The sequence below is a fragment of the Struthio camelus genome, chromosome 9 (genome assembly GCF_040807025.1).
Source record: "Struthio camelus isolate bStrCam1 chromosome 9, bStrCam1.hap1, whole genome shotgun sequence".
Taxonomy (NCBI): Eukaryota; Metazoa; Chordata; class Aves; order Struthioniformes; family Struthionidae; genus Struthio; species Struthio camelus.
In genome coordinates, this window is record NC_090950.1 from 33220316 (window position 1) to 33230727 (window position 10412).

A 10412-nucleotide genomic window follows, 5' to 3' on the forward strand; every position below is an offset into this window, starting at 1 on the left:
GACTTGCCCAGTTCCCCAAAAGCTCTCAGTTCTGGCCACCACCCTGTCGCAGAGCATCTGCTTGATCCTTGTGCTGGTGATGGCCAGCCCCCCCCCCCACGGCTGACCAGCTTCCCCTTGGATGCAATGGCCCAAAATACACCATCCGGTGACGCTGCAGGTGAACGGTCACCATGCTGGAGAATAGCAGCAGGGTCTTTTGTAGCACGGGTGTACTGTGCTTTTGAGTGCTCTGTGCCAAATACAGCAATGCTTAAAATGTGTGTGTGTGTGTGTGTGTGTGTGTGTGTGTGTACGTATATCAGGAACTTAACATGCGGCTGTGAGGATCGGCCCTAAGCTCCAGCAGGACGCAGCGGTCCCTGAGCAGGACGCAGCGGTCCCTGTGACACCTCGGGATGCGTACATGGGGGAGCCACATCGGAGAGGGATGTGGTTCGGGATGCTGTTAGCTCTGCAGGTCATATGACCTGAAAGAAGGAAAATAAACTGTGCGTGAAATGTGCTTAATGATCCTTCTAAATGCTCAGTAGAAAGCTCCCGCGTACATCTTCACGTCCCGGGGAAGATGCTGAAGCTCTTTGCCTTTGCTGATCATCAGTAGCAGTGATCCTCATTAAATAAAACATCAGAATGGACCTCCGTGATGAATCAGAAAAATTAGCCGGGCCAATTGCCTTGTCTTCACTGAGACAAGATGAAACAAAGGAATATTTCATCTGTTTCATGGTGAAAGCACAAAAATATCCCAGGCGTTCGAGACCCCGAAGACAATGGGGAAGATGCTGTAAGAGGGCTATGGCCCTTCTCAGCCCAGGGAGGTAGACTTTCCCTCGGAGGGGCTCAATCCAGACGGGCGGATTTCCCCTGCAGCGTGCCACAACCGGTATAGCTGGGCTTGCAGAATTTTGTTGCACTTGAATTTTATATTCACTGCATTAAATTTTAAAGAGACATACAACAAAAGGACTGTAAGCAACGACATAAAGACTTACCTGGATGTAAGGTTTTACACTCTACTGTGTTTGTGTGTTTAAGACCTTTTTTTCCAGACACGAATTAGTGGAACATTTTATTTCCTAACTGAAAGAAAAGAGAAAAATAGACCAGAAAACTTTGGGAAACTAATGCAGTTTTAAACCTACAGAAGCAAACAGATTCAAAGAATAATTTATTTTAACACTCTCTGAATCATCTGCCATTCCCAACAAGACATGCTTCGGTGGAATGAAGTCTCAAATAAACACAGAAGTCATTTACTGTGAATCAGGCTCATGCTTTGGTGATAAAAATAGGCTTTGCTATTCTACAATGTTTTGTCAGTAGGGATTAATTAGCAATTGACCCTTGGTTGGGATTTTTTCACTCTCTCTAAATTTTTCATCTTACAGGGCTAAATGAGATCTTAACACTGCTTCAGGAAACTGCGCTTGCTAAGCAGTAGTGTAATTTATCTCAAGGCCATATATCAGTAGTTCAATTTATCTCCAGGCTATACATCAACAGGGAATAGTCAGGGTGGAATTGAGTTTATTATAAAGAAGTTCTGTTAGAAGACACAGTATTACAACAATTTGAACATGCTGTTAAATTTTTCCACTAACGCCCAATTCTGAGTACGAATACAGAGAACCATTTAAAATGTATTCAACAATACTTTACAATTAGTTGTCCAATAAATAAGTTCAATAAATACCAATTTTGCAGATTAAGAAGCTGTATGTGTGAATAGGAGCTGCTTTACAATGTTGTCAAAAATAACTAGAGTTATTCCTGTTTATCATCAGTCACTGGAAATCAATAAGTAAAATATAAATATTTTATTCTTACTATGAAGACTGGAGGAGTGAGGATCTGTTAAAACCATCCTTAGGATTACATAGAACTCAATTGTGTACACTAAGTTTATAATTCAAAGCATGCCTTCATACTCTATTTAGCACACGATATTTTCAAACACATTTCTTAAAAATATGAGAACTGAATAAGACTGTACATGTAAGATTTCATCTGTGCTCCAGTCACTAGCTGCTGCGTTACACAACAGCTCAGCTTGACTAATTCTGGATGACCTGTTCCACATTTGGAGAAGATAATATAACAAAGGGGTAGATTTAGTCTGTAGTATATTGCAACAGCTTGTTAATACAGCAATTTATTTTTCACAGTACAAAAAAATTAATTCTCTCTGAATTCCGTGTGTGTGTGTGTGTGTGTATTTTTATATATATATATATATATATATATATATATAAACACCATTTTTATAAGTACTTTCTTGGGAAACAACTGTTATGGTATCTCAAGATTGCAAGCAACAGAAATATCTTTGCATCGAATCAAAATGAAAGTAATTCGAATAACTGTAGTTCTACCTGTCTAGGAGGTACAGTTATTTCCAGTATGCACATTTCTAATGTTTTACCCGTAAAGAACTCAAGAAAAACTTCCAACATCAGAAATCAAGGGTTCAAGCTGCGGAGAGATGTTGGTCAGACTGTGTCCCTGTACAGAACTGCTTGCTTCCGAGGTCGCAGACCTGCTTACAAGTACTTCCCGAGGCGAGCCCAGTCCTGCAGTCCTTAGTCAGCCCCGTTCTGGGGTTCTTCCTATTGACAAAATGGTGATTTATGTACACATATTTGTACGTCCGTATCTGTTCACAAAATATGCCGTTACTTGTATGTGCAAAGCCCGGAGCTGCAGCGAGATATCTGTTTATCTGTATGTGCAAATAGCTGAGGTGTCGTTTGCCCTGCCTGGGCGCCAATATGCCTTTACAGGGGGTCCAGATTTTTCATGAACAACCATAACAACCTGGCAGCATCATCGTGCACATACCAGTATGCCCATTGCTCATAAAAAGTCAGCATTCAAAGAAGACTGAATCATAAATGCTACCGAACTAGCAAATAATTATCAACACTAAAAGTAGATGAAGAAATAACAGAACTTTAAAGGTGAGATAACTGCATCATGAGTTTGATTTAAACACCAGTTTGCAATGGCAAGTCAGCAAAGGGATAGATCTAAGGCTAGAGATTTGGACCGAGCATCAGATAAAAGAAGATTCTATTCTTTCCGATTTTTATTTCCTATTCTTAAACAGAGGGTAACAAAGAAAATTGTTTGAACGTGGGAGTCTACGTCATTAAAACAGACGCGCTTTGATGGCTTTTTTCCTTTAGGGGATTTACTTTGTTTTACTTTATCCGACACAAGTCAGAAAGAAGTGAGAATATTATAAGCTTAAGGAGAAGAGAAGCTGAATTTTGATACGTTATTTTCCATTAAGATTAAAATTTTTCCACTTACTTTGTTAAGTTTTTTCTACGATCAGAAAATGCGGCTCTCCCTAAAATGAATTTGAGAGACTGGCAGATTTTCCTCACCTACTTGCAGCACTATAGTGTCCTACTGTGTTAGAGAGGAGGATTTTTTCAAACTGCTCCCCAATCTTTTGCATTCCTTCACAAGCTCGTATCTCCATTCTGCTTATACTCTGATAAAATATTGAGAGTCATTTCCTCACTTTTGGACTGCACATTGAGTTCGCTTCTTCTCGATGACTTCCTGGCGGCCCTGGAAAGCCGCCTTCGAAAGGTATCGCCTGCCAGAAAATAAAGAATAGGGTCTACGCAGCTGTTGAGGCTGGCTAGACCTCTCGTCACCTGGTAGGTGGCATAAACCTTATCGTTGAAGGCACACATCTGTGGAGTCTGAAAATCCACTCTGGCTCTTAGATTCAAGGTCTTCATCACGTGGAAGGGAAGGTAAGACACAGCAAAGACTGTCAACACAATAATAACCAGGTAAATTGACTTTCTCCTGAGAGGAGAATTGTCCAAATCTTTGTAAATCAAAGCTTTCACTATTAGCCCATAACAACCAAGAATCAGTATGAAGGGGATGCAAAACATAAACACCGTGGTGCACATGCTGTAAACGAAGTAGCTTCTCAGGTACTCGTCGGTTGTGGTGTCGTAGCACGTGATGGTTTTATTTCTCCGTATCCCCGTTCCCGAGTAGAACAATATGGGAGAGATCACGGCCACAACGATGACCCACACCAGGGTGCTGATGTAAACAGCGTTCTTCTTCTTCAGCCTCCCCAGCGACTTCAAGGGATGCACCACCCCCGTGTACCTGTGCACGCTTATGCAAGCCAGAAACAAAATGCTGCCGTAAAGGTTCACGTGGAAGATGAACCTCTGCAGCTTGCACATGATGTCTCCAAAGATCCAGTCTGTTTTGTTGAAGTAATAAAAGATGAGGGCAGGCAGAGTCAAGACATATAAGAAGTCAGCTAATGCCAAGTTGAACATGTAAACTGAAATGCCGCTCCAAGGCCTCATGTGGAAGACGAACATCCAGATTGCCACACTGTTGCCCAGAAATCCCGTGATAAAGACGAGGATGTAGACGGTGGGCAGGTAGTAGAACTGGAAGCCAGTTTTAGTCAGGGAACACTTGGTGGTGGCATTTCCCGCAGCCCAGCCGCTGCCGGAGAGCAGGTTGGGTTCAGTTCCATTCAGAGCAGCCGAGAGGAGGACTTCAGTCATGATCTTTCCACCAGCGTCACTTAGGTCTGAGAGCAAAGCAGCAAAGTCTCTACAGGAACAGGAAAGCATCTAAAAAAAGAAAAACAAAAAACGAAAAGCAAAACCCCAGAAGGGCAAAGAAAGACCCGACTGGAAGGCAATGCTTCCTCGCTTTCCCGCAAAGCTTATCTTCAGCCCAAGAAGCCCGCGCCTGTGTCCAGTCTTCAAGCGCGGCTCGCTCGGCCGAGCGGCTCCTGCCGCCCCACGCGGGTGCCACCTTCCCCCGTGGGAACGCCCGGCTCCCCGGCGGCCGAGGCGGCCTCTGCGCCCCGCGGCCACGGGCGAGCGCGGCGCCCGCCCGCCGCCGCCGGGGAGGGGGGGGCAACGCCGGGGGGGGCAGCCGCCCCCGCCCCGCCGCCCTCCCTCCGCCCGGCTCCCCCCGGCCGCCCTCCCTCCGCCCGGCTCCCCCCGGCCCGGCTCCCCCCGGCCGCGCTCCCCCCGGCCCGGCTCCCCCCGGCGCGGCTCCCCCCGGCCCGCGCCCGCGCTCGGCTCCGCGCGCCCCGTCGGTGCTCGGTGCTCGGCGCTCGCAGCCGCCGCCGCCCGCTCTCACCTGCCGCCGCCGCCCGCGCCCCGCGCCCGCCCGTCGGGCAGCGCCCGGCCGGGGCCGCCGTCCCGCCCGCCGCCGAGCCGGCTCCCATGGCCGGGGCCGCGCCGGGCCCCGCGGGCAGCGCCGCCGCCGCTCTAGGGCGCCCCGGGCCGGCGGAGCCCCCCCATGGCGGCGCCGCCCCGCAGCGCGCACGGCCGCGGAGGAGCGCGGGGCGCGGAGCCGGTGCGCGGCGGTGCGGCAGCTCCCCGCCGGGCCGCGCACCCCGCCGCGGCGGAGCCCAGCGGAGCCCAGCGGAGCCGAGCGGGGGCAGCGACGGGCGGGCCGGCCCGCGGCGCCGCCTCGGCCCCACGGCAGCGCCGCCCGCCCCGCGCACCGCCCCCGCGGCCCGGCCGCGCCCGCCGCCCCCCCCCCCCCCGCCCGCCCGCCCCGCGCGACGGCGCGTCCCGCGCGGGCGCAGCGGCAGCGGCCGGGGGCTGCTGCCCCCCTGCCCGGCTCTCCGCCTCAGGCTGGGGCACCCGTCCGCCTGGGGCACCCATCCGCCTGGGGCACCCACCCATGGGGGCACCCATCCTCTGAAAACACTCGTCTGCCGAGGACACCCATCTGCCGGGGGCACCCACCCATGGGGGCACCCATCTGCCTGGGGCACCCATCTGCCGGGGGCACCCATCTGCCTGGGGCACCCATCCACCTGGGGCACCCATCTGCTGGGGGCACCCATCTCCCTGGGGCACCCATCCACTGGGGGCACCCATCTGCCTGGGGCACCCACCCATGGGGGCACCCATCTGCCTGGGGCACCCATCCACCTGGGGCACCCATCTGCCTGGGACACCCATCTGCTTGGGGTACCCATCTGCTGGGGGCACCCATCTGCCTGGGGCACCCATCCACCTGGGACACCCATCTGCTGGGGACAGCCATCTGCCTGGGGCACCCCTCTGCCTGGGGCACCCATCCGCCTGGGCACCCATCCGCCGGGGGCACCCACCCATGGGGGCACCCATCTGCCTGGGGCACCCCTCTGCCTGGGACACCCATCTGCCTGGGGCACCCATCCGCCTGGAGCACCCACCCATGGGGGCACCCATCCTCTGAAAACACTCGTCTGCCGAGGACACCCATCCGCTGGGGGCACCCCTCTGCCTGGGGCACCCATCCGCTGGGGACACCTGCACGGCACGCACCGCCTGCCTGGGACCCACTGCCCAGGTCACACTGTCAGCCTGGGGACACCCACCCCGGTCACAGCACCCGGGAACAGCCACCCGGCACACACCGCCTGTGCAGGACACCTTGCCGGGGTGGCACCACCCGCTTGGGGACACCCACAGGGTCCCCACCGCCCGCCCGGGACGCCTGCCTGGGTCGCTCCCCCTGCCTGGGACACACGGTCTGGGTCCCACCGTCTGCTTGGGGACACCCATCCGCCCGGGACACCCCACGGCACACACCACCCACGCCAGGGCGGTCCCAGACCCGTGGGAGCAAAGCGAGGCCCTGCCCCTCGGGTGCACGGCCCTCTGCCCGGCTCCCCGTGCCACGGGAGCGGGGGACGCCACGCCGGGACTAACCCGGCCCTTCGTCTGCTGCCGCGTCCTCCTCCAGGTACCTTAACGAAACCGTTGGGGTTTTGCGCTCAGCGACCCCTTTGAAAGCTGCTCTGCAATCCCGTTTAAGCTACATGACCCTGTTAATGGCTGCAAGCGAGACGGCTGAGCCAAGGGAGGCTCCGCTGACCTCTCATTTAGCTCTATGCATTCGGCAGAATGTGGTTGTTATCTACTGCCTTAGCAAGATGCAATCTGCTGGTTTCAGCCACTCCTTCCTTGCTCACGTTTTAGTTAAACCGCAGTGGTACATGATCCAGCCATATCTGCACTCAGCTGCAAGTTATGCTGTGGACTTAGGGTTAGTCGTAGTTCATGAATATTTATGTATTTATTTTTCAAATTTTTGAGTCTCTCTAATTTAAAAAACTACTTTGCCGGGAAAGCTTAACTGCATGTTGTACCCCTGGAGGAGCGGGCAGGTGGGCAGTGATGGAGTTGCCAGCTTGGCGTTTCTTTGGCCCAAAACACAGCTTTGAAGCACCTTCTGACGTTCGGTAATAATAAGACCTTTCCGTCTGTAGGTTCAGTTGCTTTCCCTCTGTACGCAGTCCCTTGCTGCACCTCTCCTGCTTTGCAGATTCGTCTGAATTTCAATGCAAATTGGATCTGAAGAGCAAGGAAAGCAAGCAAGGGGGTGAGACACAACGGCAGCACCTGTAAAGTACGAACTGCAGAACCAGCCCAGTTCACACAACTGTTCGGAGGTGCCCTCTAGGACGGGCGGCCGCTAACACAAAATCCTGCCGAGCCCCAGCGTTCCCGCAGGAGAAAGCAGCCGACCCGCGCAGCAGGAACGTGATGGGTACGGTGCGACGGTGTTAAGGCCACCCCGGTGGTTTCTGAAAGCGTAGTCTCGCACCTAAGAGGATCAACTACAAGGCCAAAACCAGAGTTTATTTTAATAAGAGCCTTGGATTATTGCTTAAAAAGAAGAAAAAAGAAAAATACGAAACAAGGCTGTTAGCAGACGAGAGCCCTTTAGGTTTATCTTCATAATTGCCGTTCGCTTAGTGGTTTGGGCGCCCCGCTGCTAGCGCCGGCCTCTGCCGACTTCCCAGGCTGGAGCGTCGGGAGGCCGCGCCATGAGCTGCCCTCTCTCCCCGGCCGGCCAGCGCCGCGCCGCCCGCCCGCCCGCCCGCGCCGCCGGGGCAGGAGGGCGCCCGCTGCGTACGGCCGGGGCTTGGGCAGCGGCCGGCCCCGCGGGAAGTCCTGGCTGCACAGAGAGGCGCTGCCCGATTTTCGCTCTCGGAGGACCAAGATGCGTCGCCAAGGATGAATATAAATATAGACAACTCTGCAGCAGGAGCTGTTCCAAATCGGTGCCTCGCGTGGCTCAGCGGCGCTGCTGCCAGGCCGGTACCGAAGGCTCCGCGCCCCGGTTTACAGTCCGGCCCGGGAAACCGCCATGCTTCGGGCCCCTGCGCTCGGGCAGGGTTTGCCGGGACACCCGAGTCATCCCTCGCCTGCCGCGTTTCCCGGCAGCTTGCCGGCAGGCGGGCGGCGGAGGCGGCGGGCGGCGGGGCGCCCGCAGGGCTCCCGGCCCCGTGCCGCTCCCTGCTCGGCACCCCGCGGGCCGTCTCGGCCCGCCGTCGCCCTCTCGCCGCTCCCCGGCTCTTCGTGCAGCAGAGCCTTCCCCAAAGTCCCCGGCAGGTCAGGGCAGCGGCCGCTTCCGCGCGCGGCGCTGGTCGCTCGCAGGCGCGCGCCCGGGGCAGCTGCCTGCTCCTCTTTCTTCGCTGCCCCGAAACCCCGGCTCTCTGCCCTCCGTTCCTTCTCCTGCCTCGCAGGCAGGCTCGCTTCGCCTCGAAGCTGCAGCGCCTGCTCGACGTCTCAGTCTTCGCCTCCTCTCCCAAGCCTCGTCCGCTCTCTCCGCCTGCTGCCCCCCGCCTTGGGCAACGTGCCGGCACCTCCAGCACCTCCAGCATCTCCAGCACCTCCTGCACCTCCAGCACCTCCTTCACCTCCTGCACCTCCAGCACCTCCGGCACCTCCAGCACCTCTGACACCTCCAGCACCTCTGACACCTCCAACACCTCCAACACCTCTGACACCTCCAGCACCTCCGGCACCTCCAGCACCTCTGACACCTCCAGCACCTCCAGCACCTCCGGCACCTCCAGCACCTCCAGCACCTCCAGCACCTCCAGCACCTCTGGCACCTCTGACACCTCCAGCACCTCTGGCATCTCCGTCATCTCCAGCACCTCTGGCATCTCCGACACCTCCAGCACCTCCAGCACCTCCGTCAACTCCAGCATCTCTGGCACCTCTGACACCTCCAGTACCTCCAGCACCTCCAGCACCTCCAGCACCTCCGACACCTCCAGCACCTCCAGCACCTCCTGCACCTCCTGCACCTCCAGCACCTCCGGCACCTCCTGCACCTCCAGCACCTCCTGCACCTCCTGCACCTCCAGCACCTCCGGCACCTCTGGCACCTCCAGCACCTCTGGCACCTGCAGCATCTCTGGCACCTCCGGCATCTCTGACACCTCCGACACCTTCAGCACCTCCGGCATCTCCAGCATCTCTGGCACATCCGACACCTCCAGCACCTCTAGCATCTCCGGCATCTCCAGCATCTCTGGCACCTCTGACACCTCCAGCACCTCCAGCATCTCCAGCATCTCTGGCACCTCCGACACCTCCGGCACCTCCAGCACCTCCGACAACTCCAGCACCTCTGGCACCTCTGACACCTCCAGCACCTCTGGCATCTCCGTCATCTCCAGCACCTCTGGCATCTCCGACACCTCCAGCACCTCCAGCACCTCCGGCAACTCCAGCATCTCTGGCACCTCTGACACCTCCAGCACCTCCAGCACCTCCAGCACCTCCAGCACCTCCAACACCTCCAGCACCTCCAGCACCTCCAGCACGCTCCCTCCTGTGCTGGCGCCACGGCCATGCAGGATGGCACGCGCCTGCCTGGTGCCCTCTCCAGCTATCTTGTTTTTCTGCCGCCCCCATCCGGGAGGGGCCCTGCCTGCTGCGGCTGGCCCATGAGGGCGGCGGGGTGGGCGGCAGCTCTGTCCTTGCCCCCCTGCGCCCCAGCCCCTCCGGTGGGAGCCGACGGCACTGGGCGTGGGATGCTGGCGCAGCTTCAACCGCTGGGGCATCCCCCGGCAGCGCTTCCGCTGCTGAGGGTCCTCGCACGAAAGCGAGTACGGGAAACGGCGCGCTCTGTAACGGCCAGGCGCTACATGGCTTCGTTCGCCGTCCGTCGGCAGACGCGTGTCCTCCTGCCTGTACCGCTGAGCTGTCCTGATCCTGGAGCACCACCACAAAGCAGCTTTTCCTCCACCGCTCCAGCACCCGCTCGCCTCGCTGAACAGGCTCCTGTTGGCATACTTGAAACCGAATTCACTCCGGCTTTGCCTCCTCATGCTCTTTCTGCAAAATCGAGGGTTTATACCACCGATTTCCATTAAACTGAATGTTTTGTTCTTTTAACCGCTGAGTGAACCCCAGCGGATGATATATCCCTAACTGGAAAGCAAGCACGCTGGAGATGCAGCGGCAATACCCACCCAGGCCAGGGAATGCCAAACCATAGCAGTGCGTGGGTGAGCTGAGGGAACGGTTTGAACATAAATCCAGCTGCTTCTACCTTTTGTTTTCAGTTGTCAAGGAGACTTAAGTGCAGTTTTCGAT

General features: G+C 56.0%; 1 protein-coding gene across 1 annotated transcript; it reads right to left on the reverse strand.

Moving 5' to 3' along the window:
- Positions 1-1512: 1512 nt before the first annotated feature.
- Positions 1513-5211, reverse strand: P2RY1 (purinergic receptor P2Y1). The gene is made up of 2 exons (XM_068954510.1): positions 5152-5211; positions 1513-4631 (listed from the first exon to the last, which is right to left on the reverse strand). Exon 2 carries the CDS (start codon positions 4629-4631, stop codon positions 3471-3473), a length of 1161 nt encoding a protein of 386 aa, XP_068810611.1. The 5' UTR covers positions 5152-5211; the 3' UTR covers positions 1513-3470.
- Positions 5212-10412: the final 5201 nt, after the last annotated feature.